Source organism: Neofelis nebulosa, chromosome 7 (genome assembly GCF_028018385.1).
Source record: "Neofelis nebulosa isolate mNeoNeb1 chromosome 7, mNeoNeb1.pri, whole genome shotgun sequence".
Taxonomy (NCBI): Eukaryota; Metazoa; Chordata; class Mammalia; order Carnivora; family Felidae; genus Neofelis; species Neofelis nebulosa.
The window spans coordinates 110,527,147-110,547,739 of record NC_080788.1 but is presented as its reverse complement, the minus strand read 5'-3'; the positions used below and the strand labels follow the sequence as shown (position 1 = coordinate 110,547,739).

Genomic DNA, 20,593 nt, shown 5'->3' with positions numbered 1-20,593 from the left:
TCAGAGGGGCTCTGTCCTGGGTAGTAAGGCTTTCAGGATAACAGCCCCAGTTTATGGGTGGTGTGCTTCTCCAAAGTAAGGACTAAATGAATACAGTCAGAGGGAAAATCCTGTCGGTTGCCTTCAGAGGCAACCCTATACCTTGGAAAAACTATACCTTAGTGAAAGCGTTTTGTTCAGTGTTTGTGGATTATTTTTGTGAAGTGCTTTTCCTTTCTCAGCCCCACTTGATGTCTTCGCTCTTCCTCAGTACTCTGGAATTCGTGTGTCTCCTCACTTCCTAAAATGTATGAAAACTTCTCAGTGCTAGGGCTCTGAGGGTCATCTTGCAAAGAAAGCTGAGGGGACGAGGAGGGAGGGAGAGAGAAATAGAAAGAGAGAGACCAAGAGGGAGAGATATTTAACCTCCCAAAAGGTTACACTTTTTGTAACACCCAAAAGGTGTTTCACTTTGTTAATGTCTGTGGAATTTGTGGACCACAGAAGGGTATAGTTTTCTTAAAAACATAACAAACAAACAAACAAACAAACAAGCAAACAAAAACCTGTATTATCATGTCAGATACAGGTAGTGATGGAGCAGCTCATAGGAAAACACTGCTTTTCTGGAATTGCTACGATTCTGGAATTGTAGAAAGGGAAGGAATATCTCCCATACTTTTATATTGTTGTTATTGATCAAATATAACTTCTTTTCTTTGGGAAATTTCTATCGGTCAAGACTATTGACCTCATAGTTTGTATATGATGATCTCCTTTAGAAATGGCATTAATATGCAGTAACATAGAATGTGGTTATTTTCCTATTATCTGAAGAAATGGTGCTGTAACAAGGAAGTGCGTCCTTTATGTTCAAACAAAGCAAAACAAAAGCTTAGATAGCAGTTCAAAAATACACTGTGATAGGATAGAAAGCCTTAGTCAGCGAGGCCTGGCTGTGCGTTTGTCCCCCACCAGACACTATTTTCCCGTGTGCACTGGGTCCTTTCACTTTCCTGGTCTGCTTTCCCACCCATGAAAGGAAGGAAAGCAAGTGTAAGATGAGTGCATTCGTGGGCTTGAAGATCACCTGATGATCTGGTTAGAATGCAGGTTCTGATTCATCAGGTCTGTGGTGGGTCCTGGAGTCTGCATTGCTAGCAAACTTCCAGGTGGTTCTGGTCCACACTTTGAGTAGCAAAGTACTAGGTCAGTTTCCCAAAGCTAGCTGCGCATGGGACTTGCTTTCAGTGGCTGTATTTTTGTGTTTCATCTTTAGGGAGTCTATTCAGTGTGTCCGCATTAGAACTTAGCAATCTTTATTTTTGATATTTTTGACACTCATGACAGGATTCTATGGCAGCCGCCAGTATTTGGGAATTATTGCAGTAGCCATTCTGGCTCCATTAGAACCACCTCAGAAGATTTAAAAACAAATACCGGTGCCTGGATCGCACCCAGACCTATTAAAACAGAATCTTTGAGGGGTGAGGCCTGGAAGGAGTAACTCCTGGGGCCCCTTCCAATTCTCCTCAATCTTCATCCCCATTAAATATGGAATCAAAATTGAGAGCAACTCATAATGATTCCTACTGGGCCATTGTGAATCAAGGTCTTGTGATTTATTTTTTGACCTCCTTCTAACCCTTCAGGGAAGAGTGCTTGTTTTATTTCATGTCTATCTCTGAGAAAACACTGAATGGTCTTTAAAAGAATAGGAGATGTTTCAAGGCTTAGCCTCTTGCAGAGATTCTCTTGAGAATCTGCTCATGTGTAGAATTACAGTTTCTGAAATGCTGTACTAGACTGCTACCATCCAGTAGAGATAATGACCTGATTCTTAGGCCCCTCATGCAGGAACATAGTGCATATTTGAATCATTTGGACAAGAAATGCATGCAAACATCTTCAAGGACTGAAACAGTCTGGATCCCAAGAAGGTTGAATTTTCCAGAATTCATGGCTCTTGGTATGCCAAGAGTTGTGAGGACAAATCAGAACTGGTTTCCCTAGCAAGATTGGTTGATAAATATCTTAATCTGTTTGAGCTACTCTAACAAGATGTCTTAAATCTGCTGGCTTCTGAACAACAGAAATTTATTTCTCACAGTTCTGGAGGCTGGAAGTCCGAGATCAAGCATGGCTGGGTTCTAGTGAGAACTCTCTTCCTGGTGGCAGACAGCTGGCTTCTTATTGTATCCTCACAACGTGGAGAACAGCAGAGAAGGCAGACTATCTTGTGTCTCTTAGAAGGGCACTAATCCCATTCATGAGAGACTTCACCCTCATGACCTTCTTGAATCCTAACCACATCCCTAGGGTTCTACCTCCTAATGCCTTCACATGAGGGCTAGGGTTTCGACATATGAATTTTGGAAGGACACAAACATTCAGTCCAGAACAATGAGGATGGTGGTGGTCACCAAGAATTCTGGGCAATTAACTTAATAGCTTTGTGTTTCCAAAACTTCTTAACTGGTCTCACTTTCAAGATTTGCAACTCATCTCCTTTGCAGAGAAGTTATCTCTTGGTTGCCAGGTTGCTTTCCCCACCATTAAAAAAAAAAAAAAATATATATATATATTTTTTTTTTTTTAATTTTTTTTAATGTTTATTTATTTTTGAGAGAGAGGGACAGAGACAGAATGTGAGCAGGGGAGGGGCGGAGAGAGAGGGAGACACAGAATCGGAAGCGCGGAGCCCGGCGCAGGGCTCGACCTCACAGACTGTGAGGTCATGACCTGAGCTGAAGTCGGACGCTCAACCGACTGAGCCACCCAGGTGCCCCCTAAAATATATTTTTTTAAATGTTTATTTATTTTGAGGGAGAGAGAAACAGAGCATGAATGGGAGAGGAGCAGAGAAAGAGAGAGACAGAGCAGGTTCCAGGCTTTGAGCTGTCAACACAGAGCCTGATGCAGGGCTTGAACCCACAAACCGTGAGATCATGACCTGAGCCAAAGTCAGATGCTTAACCAACTGAGTCACCCAGGCACCCCACTCCACCACGTTTTAAAGCCAAAAGAAATTAAAAATTTTCAGGAAACAATTTTAATTAATTTGTTATCCTGTTATTAATATTTGTTAATAGTACCAGATTTCACATTCACTAAAACAATAATTTTTATGAGTATAGGAAATGGAACAGTTGTGTGAATGTTTCAGATTCACAAATTATATTTCAGTTAACAAATAGACAAATATCCCAAGGAAGATCCTGGACAGTCTATTTAGTATTTATCAGTTTTCATCTAATTTAACCTTTGACATGAAAAGGAAATCTGTTTCCCCTTCTTTTGTCCCCACCCCTCTCCTCCTAATATTTTATTTTGTAGTTTAGTGTATTTAGTGTATTTCAGTGATAAATACAATTTTATAGGTTCTGGTTTGCAGGGTCACTATTTAAATATCTGTGTCCTTTTTCTAGTTCATTGCTTGTACACACATATACAGAACTCACACATAGGATGATCTGTCTGCATATATGACACAATTGTACAAGAATCTTGTACATAATAAATAATAACAATTATTAGTTAATAAAGACTTTTTGCTCCAATAGTTGGTTTATAAAGATTTTTCTTTCATTACTCTATTTCATCTCCATAAACTACCCAGAGTGGTAGGTATTGCTGTCTCCAGCTTGTGTGTGAGGAAACCAATAACCTAATAAAAACTCCCCAGGTTTTCTAGAGTAGCTCCCTTGGGAGTATTGAGAAGGGATCCGAGTGTTGGCAGAAAGTTTGGGAACAGGGCTCTTTGTGGTAATTTGATTGTTATGAATATTTACCAGTTGATAACTTGTTATATGAAGTACCTAGCACTGTGGCTATTTTCTCAATTACAGTTTTATAAAACATTCAGAAATGAGAAAAGCAGTTCTTATGCTTGTCCTCCATAAACCCAGAGCACATATCGCTAATGTGCAATTGTTAAGACCTTGAGGTAAGGGCTAGTGAACACAGAGTTACTTCACGCTCTGATGGTCTAAATGGATAATATCAAACTTGAAGCATAAAGATGAATGGACACCATATTTCCTAGACTATTTGTTAATCTTTAAGTTGTTTAAAAAAACTCTTCTGAGTTGTTAGGTTTGATTGAATCTGTAAGTGAATACTCAAATGTGTAGCTGGTAAATATCTGAATAGTCCATATTCTATGTTTATTGGTTAAAATCAAGTATATATTATAAAAAATGGGATCGAATCCAATTTCTGTGGAGTTTTGTTTTTCCTCTGAACAACTCTGCTTTCAAGCTAATATGACAATTAATCCTCCCTCCTGTGAGTTGATTTAGGACTTCATTCTTAGACTTCCTACTTTTCTATTTCAGCAAAAGAAAAAAAAAGACACAATTCTACCTAAAAAAGTTTGAATCTGCAAATATCTCAGTCAAGAATTAGAATGTAGAGAACCTCTGTTGTAGTCACTGCTCCTGAAGAATCTGGTCTCGATGAGTCTCTGACTCATCACAGAAAGGAGTTGTTTTCCAGATTAGAGAAAATGGGTACGATAATCTGTAGATAACAGGTAGATGATCTGTCCCAATGCCTAGCACAGAGTTTGGGCTCTGCTAAAGGTTGCTTTGATTTTGTTATTCCGTGGAGTTACTAGAGTATAAGTGAAGTAATATATCAACAATAAATGAATGATCATAGCTAGGCCCTTCTGAGCTGGAGTCTTAATTTTCTCATTATTGAAAATGGTATGATGGGAGAAGTTTAATATTTTTAATAGCAGAGTTAACTAGGAACAGTTAGAGCTCCTAATCCAAAGCCTAACAAATGTCTTGAAAACAAGTCTGTTTATGACAGAGGGAGGTCTGCAAGACTTTGGGGCTGTTTAGGGTGTTGTGAAATAGAACTCTTACTTCAGGGTATAAAATTGATTTAATGGGTCCTGACTAGCACACCAAAAAATTGAGATAGAGTTAAAAAAGAGGACCTCTCGTGGTAAGTGTTTTCTGAGAAATTGTTTTTTAGTTATGTGTTTGTGTAGGTGCATGTGTGCACCTGTGTAAACATGTTCTGAGATACTATGTAAAATTAATTTCTTACTATGAGCTTCAACTTAAAAAAAGTTTGAAAAACACTGGTTTGATTAGTTTCTTGGGGAGAGAAAGCCTCCCTCAGCAGGACTTTTCATGTTTATGGTAGTTCGTTTTTCGAACCTTTGGTTTCTGTTTCCTGGGATACAGGCAATTATTTCAATCAATAAATAATTACTATACTGAAACTTTTGTGGGCACAGTAGGCACAAAATTTAGAATCCTGAGGACTATATTATCCAAGAAGTTAAAAAGTAGCATATGTAAAGTATTTAGAGAGGCAGTGCATACTAAATTTCATGATATCAATTATATAAAGAAATCTCACATGAATACATTAATTCCTGTGTTTATTGATATAGTCAACCAACAAGCAAACATCTACTATGTGCCAGGCACCATGTTAGGTACAGGGGGATAAAATGGGACCAAAATGGATATAGGCTTTGTCCTTGTAGAGCTTACAGCCTAACAGGCAGATATGTATTCATCGTATCATAACACAAATAGGTATAAAATTGTAACTGTGATAAGGGCTGTGAGGAAGAGGTGCATTATGTCTGCACTATTAGGGATGACGTGGTCAGAAGGTCAGGGAAAGATTTACTGAGGTCATGACAGTTGAGTTAAGATCTAACTAACTGCAGGTATCAATCATATAAGTAAGGAAAAGACTGGTGTTTAGGCAAAGAGAATGACAAGTTAAAAGACCCTATGATGGGAGAGAACTTGAAGCTTACAAAAACATAAGAAAAATCAGTGTAGAGGACATGAATCAATTTGAATTTTGGAAAGACCTCTTTGGCTTCAGTATGGACAATCCATTGAAAAAATCTCAGGGTTGGTGTAAAACAATTAGGTAGCTGTTGGAGTGATCTAGGGGAGAGATAATGGAAGCTTGGATTTGGGAGATGATAGCGAGGATCCAGAGAAATGGAGAGATTTGAAAATTTGAAGACATAAAATTAATAGGATTTGGTCATGGATTAAGGACAAGGATAATGAGAAGGATGTTGAAAGATGGCTCCAAGATTTCTGCCTTACATAATTGCATGGATGGTGATCCCATTGTCTAAGATAGGAAACACTGGGAAAGCACCTGATTTGGGGGAATGAAAGGTCATGGACCTATTATATTGAGGTCCACTAAAGATATCTAAGAGGATATCTATGTCAACTTGGATATCAAGATCTAGAATTTATATAAAAGAGGTCTGGTTTGAAGATATAAACTAATGAGTTACGGAATCTATGGAGACAGGTGAAGTATAAGAGGAACTGATGTGGAGAAACTCTAGTATCTACTTACTGGATAAAGAATGTTGAGCCTGCAAAGGAAATGGGGGACTATTCAGAGAACCAGGGGACAGTCATTTTATGAAAGCTAAAGATTGAAAAATTTTAAGGAGTGAGTGGTTACCAGGGCTTCTGAATTGTCAAGTGAGATGAATAAAAAGCATCCTTTGGATTTGGTAACGTGTAGAGGCTGTTGGTGATCTTGTTTGTCCTGGAGTGGTAAGGAAAGAACTAGATAGGAGTGAGTTGTATGAATAGGAGCTGAGAAGATGGAACCAAGGGGAACATACAACTTTTTTGGGAAGTTTGTCCAGTGAGAGGTTGGAGACAGATATGGTGGTAGTCAGAGGGGGATGTAGACTAAGTGGTACTCATAGAATTTGTCTGGTTCTGAAAGGTTTTGGTAGGTAAAGGGATGGGGGAAAAGTGTTTCAAGTGGACAATAGGCATCATGAGTGAGTATATTTTGGGGCCATAATGAGAAAACTGACTTAATTGTAATAGTATAGACTTTAGGAGTAAATGATAAATATGTTTGTATAGGTAGAGAGGGTATAGCTGGATTTTAGAAGGGTTTCTAAATCTGAGAGGCAATTTGATGATGTAAGCACTTGGGAGTTTATATTTGGATGAGGAGTAGTAGGATGATGGAGGCAGGAATTCAGGGGGGGGAGTGAACATTAGTGTGAAAAGTAAGATCAGTTGAGTCAGGGAGACCATGTAGCTGAATGGACTGCCACTGTTGCCTCATCATGAAGTGGACAGCATATGGATTAGCGAGAGTAAACTGATTAGACCCCAGCCTGGGCTAAGAGGAGAAAAGTTAATTTTTGGTGATCATATTGTATTTATTTATACTTGATGCTATACACAAATGAAAATGTCATATATTTATAGAAGAATTTATTTATACTTTATGAAGCATTTTTGTAGGAATAAGCTCATTTTAATCTCTACTATAACCACCCTATGTATCGAGGAAAGGTATTACGATTCTCATAGCTAAGGTTCATTTCAAATGCCACAGTTTCCCTAAAACTTCTGAATCTTTGGTCCTTCTTCTTCCATGTGTTTTCTTTTAAATTTTAGGGAATTAATTTATTAGTGGTAACACACACAAATTTTAAGTGTACAGTTCAATTAGTTTTGACAAATGTGTATACTTGTGTAGCTTTTACCTCTATGAAGATAGAGAACAATGACCTCCCCCAGAAAGTTCTTTTTGACTCTTTCCTATCAGTCTCCCTCCCATTCCCTTTAGCAATCATTGTGCTGATCCCTATCACCATAGATTAGCCTTGCCTGTATTAAATTTCATATGAATAAAATGATAGCTTCTAGCTATCATTATAATGTTTATCAGACTCACCCATGCTGTTGCATGTGTGAGTAGTTTGTTCCATTTTAGACCTGAGTGGCTTTTCTTGTAGGACTATGTCACAATTTTTAATCCATTCTCTTGCTGATGGACATTTACCTTGTTTTCAGTTTTTGACTGCTATGAATAAATCTGATGTGAACATTTTCCTTACAAGTCTTTTTGTTAACATATGTTTTTGTTTCACTTGAGGAAATGCCTAAGAATGAAATTTCTTGGTCATGGTTAAATATTTAACTCTACAAGAAACTATTTTTCAAAGTGATTGTTCTATTTTCTATTCTCATTAGTATTTTATGAAGAGTTCCAGTTGTCTCACACTCTCATCAACATTTTGTCCTATTAGCCTTTACAGCCACTCTAGTGGTTGAGTGATGCATCATTGTGCTTTTAATTTGTATTTCCCTGCTGCTTGATGATGGTGAGCATCTTATTCTTGTGGTTATTGGTCATTGTTTATCTTCTTTAGTGAAATGTCTGTTCGAGTTATGTGCCCATGTTGTTCACTGGGTCATTTGTCCTTTTGTAGGATTTTTTTTGGTACGTCCTGGATAGGAGTTCTTTCTCAGATATCTGTATTGTAAATATTTTCTTAGTCTATGGATTTCCTTTCCTTTTTTTTTTTTGGAAAATGTCCTTGAATGAGCACTTGATTTTAATTTGATGTTGTCTAATGTATTTATTAACACTTTCTTTTACAGTGATTGCTATAGGAGTCTTATCTGAGAAATTCTTGTCTTCCTTAAAGTTGCAAATATTTTTTTCCTGTGTTTTCCTTTTAGTTTTCACCTTTGTATTTACGTCTATCACCCACTTTAAATTGGTGTGTGTGTGTGTGTGTGTGTGTGTGTGTGTGGTGTGACGTAGCAGTGATGGTTCAACTTTTGTTCATGTGGACATACAGTTGTTTTAGCCGAGTTCATTGAAGAGACTTTTCTTTACCCATTAAACTGCTTTGGCATCTATGCAAAAAACCAGTGGACCATTTTTGTGAGGGTCTATCTCTGAACTTTTTAATTTGCTTTATTGGTTGTATGTTTTCCCAGCTTGGTTCTTCCTTTTCAGATTTTATTTTGGATTATTTTTGGTAATTCATATTTTCATAATATTTTATGATTACTTTGTCAACTACTGTTTTCACTGGGATTATATTGAATCTATAGATCAATTTGCAGAGAGTTGATGTCTGAAAAAATATCCAGTCTTTCAATTCATGAACATGGCGTAGCTCTCCATTTGTTTAAGTGTCCTTTAATTTAACTAAGGAGAATTTTTTTAGTGTTCATTCTAGAGGCCTTGCACATCTTTCGTTAAATTTATTTCTAAGTATTTGGTATCCTTCTAAGTGAAATTGTTTTTCACTTTGCAATTGTCTAATACTAGTATATAGAAACAAAATTAACTGTTATATTAACTTTATTTCCTGCAACCTTACTAAATACACGTATTACTATTTTTTTAATGTTTATTTCTGAGGGAGTTGGAGAGAGAGAATGAGAGCACAAACAGAGAAGGGGCAGAGAGAGAGGAAGATACAGAATCCAAAGCAGGGTCCAGGTTCTGAGCTGTCAGCACAGAACCTGATACCAAGCTCGAACTCACAAACTATGAAATCATGACCTGAACTGAAGTTGGATGCTTAACCGACTAGCCACCCAGGAGCCTCACTGAATTCACTTATTAATTTTAGATGTTCCTTTAAATATTCCTTAGGACTTTCTCTGTAAACAATCATGCCACCTGCAAATAGAAAGTCATTATATCTTCCTTTCCAATATTTGTATCTTTTGTGTTTTTTCCCTTTTACTTTTTTTTTTTTTTTTTTTTGCCTTATTTCACTAGTTGGGCCACCAATAAAATGTTGAGTGTAAGCATTGAGAATATACATCCCTGACATTTTCCTGATCTTAAGGGGGGAGTTATTCAGTATTCCACCCTTAAGAATAATGTTAGCTCTAGATTTTTTAGTAGGTATCATCTGTCAGTTTGAGGAAGTTTCCTTCTTTTCCAAGGTTGCTCAGAGATTTTAATCATGAACGAGTGTGAGTTTTGTCAAATGCTTTTTTTTTGCATCTATTGAGAAACAATCATATGATTTTTTCTTTTATTCTATTGATGTGATGGATTACATTGATTGATTTCATAATGATAAATCAACCTTACATTCATGAGACAAACCCTACTTGGTTATTATATATATATTGCTGAATTCTATTTGCCAATATTTTCTTCTGGAGTTTTGCAACCACATTCCTAAGATCTGTTTGTCAGTAACCTTTTTTTAACAGCCATTGTCAGATTTTGGTGTTATGATAATGCTGACCTCATAAAACAAGTTAAGATACAGGATACAAGAGTGTTGATTCATAGGAGCACTTGTACCCCAATGTTTATAGCAGCACTTTCAACAATAGCCAAATTATGGAAAGAGCCTAAATGTCCACCAACTGACAAATGGATAAAGAGGATGTGGTTTGTATATACAATGGAATACTACTTGGCAATGAGAAAGAATGAAATCTGGCCATTTGTAGCAACGTGGGTGAAACTGGAGGGTGTTATGCTAAGTGAAATAAGTCAGGCAGAGAAAGACAGATACCATATGTTTTTACTCATATGTGGATCCTGAGAAACTTAACAGAAGACCAGGGGGAGGTGAAGGGGGGAAAAAAGTTACAGAGAGACGGAGGCAAACCATAAGAGACTCTTAAATACTGAGAACAAGCTGAAGGTTGATGGGAGGTGGGGGAGAGGGGAAAGTGGGTGATGGGCATTGAGGAGGGCACCTGTTGGGATGAGCACTGGGTGTTGTATAGAAACCAATTTGACAATAAACTATATTTAATAAAAAAATTAAAAAAGTTAAGAAATATTTCCTCATATACTTTCTGACAGAGCGTGTAATATTTGTATTATGTCTTATTTAAATATTTGAAGGGGGCCCCTGTGGGGCTCAGTCAGTTAAACGTCCGACTTAAGCTCAGGTCATTGTCTCCCCGTTTGTGAGTTCGAGCCACACGTTGGGCTCTGTGCTGACAGCTCAGAGCCTCGAGCCTGCTTTAAATTCTGTGTCTCCTCTCTCTCTCTGCCCCTCCCCTACTCACACTCTGTCTCTCTCTCAAAAATAAATAAAAAAATTAAATATTTGAAGGATTTCACTGAGTCTGGAGCCTTCTGGGCTAGTTTGTTTTTTTTTAATAGCAAGTATTAAGATTTTCCATTTCTTTTTGTGCTTTTTAAGGTGTTTTTCTTATTCAGAAATTTTGTTCATCAAAGTTTTAAAATTAATTGGCAAAAAATTGTTTGCACTATACCTTTATTATCATTTCTATCTGTAATATATCCAGTGATGTCTTCTCTTTTATTCTTAATGTTGGTAACTTGTGTTTTCACTCTCTCGTTCTCTTTTTTTTTAATTATCAGACTTGTTAGGGGCTTATCATTTTTACTAATGTTTCCAAAGAATTAATTTTGACTTTGTCAAGGTTCACTTTCCTTTTTTAAAAAAAAAATTTTTAACGTTTATTTATTTTTGAGACAGAGAGAGACAGAGCATGAACGGGGGAGGGTCAGAGAGAGAGGGAGACACGGAATCTGAAACAGGCCCCGGGCTCCGAGCTGTCAGCACAGAGCCCGACGTGAGGCTCGAACTCACAGACTGTGAGATCATGGCCCAAGCTGAAGTCGGACGCTCAACCAACTGAGCCACCCAGTTGCCTCAAGTTTCACTTTTCTTTGAATACTTTCTATTTTATTGATCTGCATTCTGATCTTTGTTTCCTCATACTTAATTTGGGTGTAATAGCTTTTTTAATTTCTTCATATAAAAGTTTAGATAACTGATTTTAAAACTTTCATCTGTTAAAAATATAAACGTTTAAAATGAGAAATTTCTCCCTAAGTATTGCTTCAAGTGTATCCCACAAACTTTGATGTGTTGTTACTTCATTAACGTCCAGTTAAAAATATCCTCTAAATTTCTTTTGATTTCTTCTTTGACCCATTTCTTCTTCTAGACCCAGTCTAGAAAGGAATTGGGTAATATCCAATAGTGTAGATTTTTTTAGATAACTAAAAAAAACCCACCTCGTTCCTAATTTAATTGCTTTGAGGTGAGACTATATACTCTGTGATTTCCATATTTTGAAATTTATTGACTTCATTTTTGTGACTCAAAATCAGATCTGTCTGGGTAAAAGTTACACGTGCACTAGAGAAAAATGTGTATTCTGTAGCATTCTGTAGAGTATTCTATGAATGTCAGTTAGCTAGAGTTAGTTGATAGTGTTGATAGTGTTTAAATATTCTATATCCTCAATCATTTTTACATCTGGTTGTTCTGCCAGTTGATGTGGGAGAGAGTAAACATTCCATTTTTATTGTGAAATTGTTGAATTCTCCTTTTTTGTTATGTCATTTTTATCCTTCATGTATTTTGAAGCTCTTTCATTACTTTTATATACAATTGAGACTGTTATGTCTTCCTAATGAATTGACCCTTTTGCTATAATTAATTGTTCCTTTTAATCTCTATTATTCTTGTCTTTTGCATTAATATAGCCACATTGGGTTTCTTATGCTTAGTGTTTGTATAGTGTATGTTCCCCACACTTTCACTTTCAACTTGTCTATGTCTTTATTATTTATTTTTTTAAGTTTATCTTTTTTTTGTTTTGAGAGAGAGCAAGAGAGAGAGAGAGAGAGAGAGTGAGTGCATGTGGGGGAGGGACAGAGAGAGAGGGAGAAGAGAGAGAATCCTAAGCAGGCTCTACACTGTCAGTGGGGAGCTCAGTGCAGGGCTTAAACCCATAAACTATGAGATCATGTCCCAAGCTGAAGTCAATGTTTAACTGAGCCACCCAGGTGCCCCGAAGCTTAAAGTCTTAAAATCATAAGTTAATTTCTCTTTTTAGTATGCTATTTTTTTTTTAAAGGAAATACTTTTTTTATTGCTTTAAATCTTTTGGAATAATTTTTGTCTGTAAAGAAAGTTGGGAAAATTGTATACAGAGTTCCTCTGTATGCTTCACTCAATGTCCCTAAATGTTAACATGTTTCATAACCATTTTAACATTACCAAAGTGAGGAAATTAACACAAATAAAATGCAATTACATATTCTAAAGATCCTGTTCAAGTTTAGTATGCTATTTTGAATATGAGTTCGAAAGAGATTTCTTTGGTAGATATTTTGAATTTTTGAATTATAGTATTCCCTTAAAAATGTACTCTTTTTATTTTAGTTATTTATTTTTCAATGTTTATTTTTGAGAGAGAGAGAGAGCATGAGCATGAGCTGGGGGGTGGGGAGGCAGAGAGAGAGAGGGAGAGAGAGACATAGAGAATCTCAAGCAGGCTCCACATAGTCAGAGACCAACACAGTGCTCGATCTCACAAACCCTGAGATCATGACCTGAGCTGAAATCCAGAGTCAGATGCTTAACTGCCTGAGCCACCCAGATGCCCCTAAAATTTACTCTTTTAAAATATTTATTTTAAAAATAATATTTTAGGGGTGCCTGGGTGGCTCAGTCGGTGTAGCATCTGACTTCAGCTCAGGTCATGATCTCACAGCTTGTGAGTTCTAGTTCCGTGTCAGGCTGTGCTGACAGCTCGGAGCCTGGAGCTGCTTTGGATTCTGTGTTTCCCTCTCTTTCTCTGCTGCTCCCCTACTCTCACTCTGTGTCTTTCTCTCAAAAATGAATAATAAACATTAAAAAATATTTTATTTCTATATTTTAATATCATTCTAATTTTGTTTCACGATAATGTTAACATATTTATCATCTGATTTACAAAATTGCTAAAGGTGCTGCCTAAAACTGTTAGATTTTCAATCAAGGTTGATACCAAAAGATATTATTTTTGTATTAATTTTTATACCTAATGCAAAACCACTTCTCTATGTAAAATAGATCAGAGATGTTCCTTTTATTTAGAATAATGATAGTTTCCAAATTCTGTGTAAAATGTGGTTGAAAAGAATATCTTTGAATAATTTTATTTAAAAAAAGACTCTTCTCTTATTTTAAATTAGACTTCTCAAGATCAATCTCATGGACAAAATTATATGTCAAAATTATAATAGAATTTTTGGAGGAGTCATACAAGTTTGCTTCAATATTATCAAGTTCATTTTCTTAGTCTGTGGAGAAGTGACTGTAGCCCTCGTCTTACATTAATCTGTGTAATTATTATAGTCACTAACTTTTATTTAATATTAATCATACTTGTTCTTCATAGCTTAGAATATACTTGAATGCAAAGAGGTATTATAAACTGGCTTCTCTTCAATGGGGTTTTTGTTTGTATGCAAATCTTGTACTTATTGCAGATCTCATTTGATAATCACGCTGAAATGACTATGTCAATCTCCAGAATAGGTTTTGTTATTTGTACCATAACAAACCATTGTTGCGTTGGTCTATCTATGAATTTGTCTTTTCATTTCCTTGAAAGAAGTACATTGTTAAATGCAGATAAAAAACTTCCTTTTCCTTCTTTCTTCTTTAGAATCGAGTTTCTTACTGGGAAACGCCCAGATTGTGGATTGGCCAGTAGTTTATAGTAATGACGGTTTTTGCAAACTCTCTGGCTATCATCGAGCTGACGTCATGCAGAAAAGCAGCACTTGCAGGTAGGTCCTAGAAGAGCTCAGGAATCTTCTCTGAAGTGTAACTAAATGTTGACTGTGATTCATGGCTACACTTGCAGGAGTCCCCCGCTTGTCCCTGGTTTTCCTTCCTGAGGTTTTGTTTCCCATGGTTTCGTGCTTCCCATGGTGTATTACCCCCAGTTAACTACTTTCAGAAGCAGATGCTCCTCCTTCTGATGCAATGTCACGTCCAGAGTAGCCTAACACTACCTCCAGATGCCAATGTCATTCTCCTCACTTCATCTCATTATATAGGCATTTTCTCATCTCACATCATCACAAGAAGGGTGAGTACAATATAATAAGGTGGTTTGGGAGAGAGATAGACCACGTTCACATAACTTTTATTACAGTATATTGTTATAATCGTTCTATTCCATTATTACTGTTGTTGATCTCTCCCTGTGCCTAATTTATAAGTTAAACTTTATCATAGGTATGTATGTCTAGGGAAAAAACCGTTTATACAGTGTTAGGTACTATCTGCAATTCCAGGCATCCACAGGGGTTGGGGGAGGGGTTTGGGAGAGGGTCTTGGAACATATCCTCCCCAGATAAGGGGAAGCTCCTGTCTTAGACTCACTGTGATGTTGTGGTTTATAATAGGAAATATATATTTGGTATCTGACACAGTTCCTGGCACAGGTCTTTTAAAACTCTCGGAATTTTCTGTGATCAGAGAAATAAAAGTGTCTTTTGTTATGTTAATGGCGACTTTCGGAAGGCCCTTAAGTAACCTTAGTGTGGAGGCTGTTGCCATGGGAACCATCTAGGTGCTAGGAGGGTGGAAACTTTCAGTACTCCTGCTCCTCAACTTCTCAGCCTCTAGGGAAGGGATGGCCCAGAGGCTGAATTAATTGCCAATGGCCAGGGATGTAATCAGTCTGGACTGTGTAGTGTAGCAGCCACAAGCACACAAAAGGACAGGGTTGGTGAGCGTGTGGAGGGCCTGGTAGAGCATCGCACCTGGATGGCACTGTTTTTCCACCATACCTTGCCTGTGCATCTATCTCTTTGGTCTGGCTGTTCCTGAGTTATATCCTTTTATAGTAAACCAGTGATCTAGTAAAGAAAAGATTTCTCTGAGCTCTGTGTGCTGCTCTAGCAAATTAAACAAACCCATGAAGGTTGCGGAAACGTCCAGTCTGTAGCCGGTAGGTCAGAAATACAGGTACCAACCTGTGCTTTCAATTGGTGTCTGGAGTTGGGGGGTGGAGGGTGGTCTTGTAGGACTGAATCTTATGCTGTATCTCCAGGTAGTGTCGGAATTGAGTTGAATTGTGGGACAGCTATAACTGAACCAACATGAGTTTGCTCCTTGGTGAGTCAGAAACTACCTGATGGAGTTGTCATGCAAACAAAACTTTATTCGCAGCAAATAAGGAGATACAGGGGAATGGCTTCCAAAGCCTCCCCAGAGCAAGGGTGAATGGATTCCTTTCATTTAGGATTAGGATGAGTATTTAGACAGGGAAGCCTTGTCATTGTATGTAGAAGCGGGCATAACATCGTGCATGCCTGTCCACACGTTATATGTTATGTAGATGAGCCTTGTGGTCCTCCTTGGGTGGAGATTTTATACTATAATGAGATAAATGTAGTTGTCGGACATTCTAGAGGTCACTTCATGGTCCATCTGTGCAGGTGTGAGTCTGAGGTTAAGCTCAAATGCTCTAGGCCGTCCCGGCTGTTGGAGGTCTTGTCAGGGCAGTGGCTGTCACTAGTAGGGTGGTTTCACTTTCCATTTATTTGCTGGAGTTAAGAGATAAGCTGGAAAGAAAAGCTTAAGGAAAAATGGGGGACAAAGTTCGGTGCATATAAGCAGGTGGGCAGTAAAGGTCAGGTCTTGGTGTCCCAAGAATTGTTTGTTGGTGTGGAGACTTGTTGCCACCCATCCTCCCCCATTGGTGCTAGAATCTGTCTACACTCACAAACAAAAACTGTAGGACAGTACAAAAGCAGGAAACTGTATTAGAATATTAAGGAGACTAAATTGTTAATGCAAATATATAATTTAAGAGCCACTAGGGAGAACTTGTGCAAAGAAAAAGATGTTCCCATATCTGTAAATCTACTAATTCTTTCAAGAAATAGTTTTTGAATACTTACAATGAGCCATGAATTATTCTCAGGTGCTGAGTGATCAAAGGAGCATCCTGTATCAGGCAACCACTGATGGCATCAGCACTTCTTGAGCTGCTAAAACTGTCTTGAACAGAGTAGAGTAAACGGCCCCCAACCGAGTAGGACAAAATTCAGGAACATTTAAAGAACATCGAGGGGCACCGAGCCTGGAACCCGCTTCGGATTCTGCGTCTCCCTCTTTCTCTGCCCTGCTCACTCTCTGTCTCTCAAAAATAAGTAAACATGAAAAAAAAATTAAAGAACGTCAAAATGAAGTTTTTACATCTTGAGTAAATCACATCTGCTTGGTAATGTTGATACATTGTAACTTGCTATTTTGTTTGGCTTATGTAAAACAAAATCTGGCATTTATATTATTTATAACAATTCTTTCTAAAATATGCCATATTTGTGAGTTTAAAGAGAGTATTATGAAAAAAAAGGTCATATAAAAGAAAGGAAATTCTATAAAGGGAACCAATTTAGATCCTAAAACTTTTTCACAGTATTTCAGTAAGGCCAGATGGGATGTTTTTTACTGGAGATAATTTCTCTTCAAAGTTCTCACTTAACTAAGCACCAAAATCATGTTACTTTGGAACTGTAAGGGATTTGAATTATTGTCTACTCCACATCCTTTGTTTTTCACAAAAGAAAACTGAGGGAGGGTTATGTTAAGGGACTGGCCCGGGGAAATACAGGGATTTCTTTATCTTTTTTTCCTGTATATTTGTGCTAAAAACATATACAATACACTATCTATCTATCTCTATCTATCTATCTATCTATCTATCTATCTATCTATCTATCTATCTATCTATATTCTGCATCTTCAAGGAAGCCAGGGATTCATCTTATACCAGTGAGTGTAAACCTGACTACATGTAGGAATCATTTGGAGGGATTTTGTGTAACATAGATTCCCAGACCTCACCTCTGGGAATCACCTACTGAATCAGCATCACCTGAGGTGGGAGGTAGGAACAGGTACCAGTACCTTTAACCATCGGCTCAGATGATTCTGAGTTTAGCCAGGTTTGAGAAATAATCTGTTCAAACTTCTTCCTTCACTTATCTTGTCCCTACAATCTTTTTTCTCTCTAAAGTTATTTTCACATTCGGTCTTCACTCCCAGGTCTGAAATTGGTAAGCAAAAGTGATGGAAAACTGTGCTCCCCTTCCCCCCCACTGAGAGACTGCCTTTGGTAGCACTGATGTCTTCGTGCCTTTTTCATCCACTGGATGAGTATGAGTTCCTAAGCTGCCATTGCACTAAAGTGTGTGTTTTAAGCTCTGGGAGGTTGAGGTCTGTATTGAGCTTCTCTGTTCCCTTATGTCTCAGCAGGCTTGTTAGGAAAAGGTTAGTTTTATGGTAGACGTTACTTGTGGAACAGGCTCTATAGAGAGTTCCAGGGACTGTAGATGCTCTCATGCCCATTTCCTCTTTTTGGACTGTGGACATCCCATCATTATGTCATGCCTGTTTCAGATGCCATTTTCTACCTGAAGTTATTTATGATTCCCTCAGTGAGATGTGGTTTTGCTCCTCTGACTCCCTTTTGGTTCATTATTTGGCATCATCATCTGGCCTTCAACTAGCTTTCCTTATCCCTTGGGGTTTCATTGCTATTGCTTTTGTCATTTTAGAGACATACTGCTCTTCGTATCTGAATATATTGTAAAGTCCTGTACCCATCTGTCTTTGATTCCACGTATCTGCCTCCACTTTTATCCTGTTTTCTTTGGCATGTGAGGTCTGTCCTACAAAAGGGTTTATTAAAACAAATGCTTGCAGCATATTCTCTCCCGTAGAAGAATAGCTTTTTAACTCCTGCCACCAGTGTCAGATTATAAGTGCCTTTAAGGTAGGCATTTTATCTCCTTCACTTTTGTACGCACTAAGGACACAGCTCAGTGTTTTGCATTTGTCTTTGCTGAATTAGATGGCTCACTTTGCAACAAACCCTAACCCAGGTCTCATGTGCTTCTGTGCTCCCAAGAGTTATGGTATTCGAGGTGGTAAGAGAGCAGAGGGCTTTGGATTGGGTTATGCTTTTTCACTGTGGGAAGAAGTATGCAAACCTTCCCCCAGCTCTTCTTTCTTCACTGTTGTTAGAGATGGCATTTTCAAAATGATAATATTCTCTTTTAGAAAAGAACTTAAAAAAAATTTTTTTTAATGTTTACTCACTTTTTTTTTTTGAGAGAGAGAGAGGGAGAGCAACAGACACCCAGGCACCCCTTAAATAAATTTCTTTTTTAAAAAAAATTTGTTTTGAGAGATAGAGAGAGACCAAGCAGGGGACGGGCAGAGAGAGAATCCCAATCAGTCTTATGCTGTCAGTGCAGAGCCTCAGGTGGGGCTCGATCCCACGAACCCTGAGATCATGACCTGAGCCGAGATTAAGACACGGACGCTTAACGGACTGAACCACCCAGGGGCCCCTCAAAGTAATATTCTTATGTAAACAATTATTACTTGATTGCATGAAACACCCCGTGTGTTTTGCTAACCTAGAAATCGCAACCAGTTTAATGCCTTCGTGGAACAATGAAGACTAGCATCTGATATATGAGCAGATGATATTTGAGCCTTATCAGGTTTTCTTATAGGCATAGTTGATTTTAATGTACTCTGCTTCTAAACCTCTTTGTCCCTTTAAAAAATTAAACTCTACTTTTTTTATGTTTACTGCAGCATTTTTTAGAAGAATGAAGTCCTGGAAATAGTTAAAATGTCCAGTCGTAAGTTTGTTAAAAAATATTATGGCAAAGCCAAACTTTCTAAATCATATGTTGGAAGGATAAGACACTGAAAGAAGCTAACAACATATTTTTTAAGTAAAAAAAAATGAACTGACCAACCAATCAACCAACAACAACAAAAAGGTTACAGAACAGTATCTGTATTATGACTCTGATTTTTTTTACATATGGCTTTTTTCTATTTCCAGTATAAATCTATAAAAGCCTTTGAATATTACACACAAGGAAACAAGAAGGAAAGACAAAAAGTATATACACATTTAGAAACACATTGTTAATGCTAAAAGTTATTATAGAGTTTGGAATCACTGAATTCCAGTTGGAGATAACTAACTTGATACTGAGGATAGCCTTGCAAATATTTCAAAGAATTTTACTGAGTTTCATAATGACAAATGTTAGGCAAATGTAACAGAATAAGAAACTACAAGTCAGTGGGCATCCGTTTGTGAAGAAAATATACATCATTTTATATGCTGAAACAATAAATCATCTTTTTATACAGCTTTCACTAGATGGATTAAAGTATTTTAAAATAATCAAACATGAATTGTTTGAGAAAATGAAAAACTGTTCATTGTGATTTTGCAATATCAAGAAGCTAATATTTAGTTCTTCTGCTTTCTTGTTTCTCTTTGTCCTTCTCAGTCTCCCATTAGACCAGGTGCAACAAATTAACTACTAAACTAAACATACTCCTCAGTTTCTTCCCATAGTATTGTGATCCTTCTGGGCAAAGTCTCCCTTTTATTTTATTTCTTTTTCTTGTCTTTGATTTCCTTTCCCCTTCATTCCACCCCCTTCCTTTTCCATAGCTATTCATTGTAGCATGTTTATTGTGTGTCTTTCGGATCCATCTTCTGTTTGTTTATTAAATAAGTATATTCTTGAAGTGATGTTACTTTGTGTGTGTTTGTTTTTAAAATCTACATAAGTCATACCATGCAGTAAGATTGATAGTTTCTTACTGTTTCACTCAACCTTTTGTTATTGAGAGGTTTTTATGTTGCCATATGACAATCTCTTTCATTATGTCTGACGCTGTATAGTGCCCAAATGTCTTCACAGCCTTCTGTTTTATTATCTATTCTAGCAGTCGTGAACTCAAACTTCTGACATTTTGCTACATTCAACAACAAATATCTTCGTACACATCTTCTTGTGGCCCCATGTGAGAAATTGTTTGTCTCCACACCCAGAAGTAGTGTTGCCGGAGAGTAGAATGTATGCTGAATTTGTAAATTAACTGCTGCCAGGTGGCTGTCCAGACTACCTTTCTGTTTCCTCTCTCAGCAGCCATGAAGGAGTATTACCATTTTCCTAAATCCTTGTACTTCACAGTAGC

General features: G+C 37.4%; 1 protein-coding gene across 1 annotated transcript in view; it reads left to right on the top strand.

Annotated features, from left to right (window-relative positions):
• Window positions 1-20,593, top strand: part of KCNH5 (potassium voltage-gated channel subfamily H member 5) — a 306,423-nt gene that overhangs the window by 13,907 nt on the left and 271,923 nt on the right. Inside the window, exon 2 of the mRNA XM_058739265.1 lies at window positions 14,217-14,340. Coding sequence (XP_058595248.1) covers window positions 14,217-14,340 — 124 coding nt within the window. The remainder of the gene's footprint in view (window positions 1-14,216; window positions 14,341-20,593) is intronic.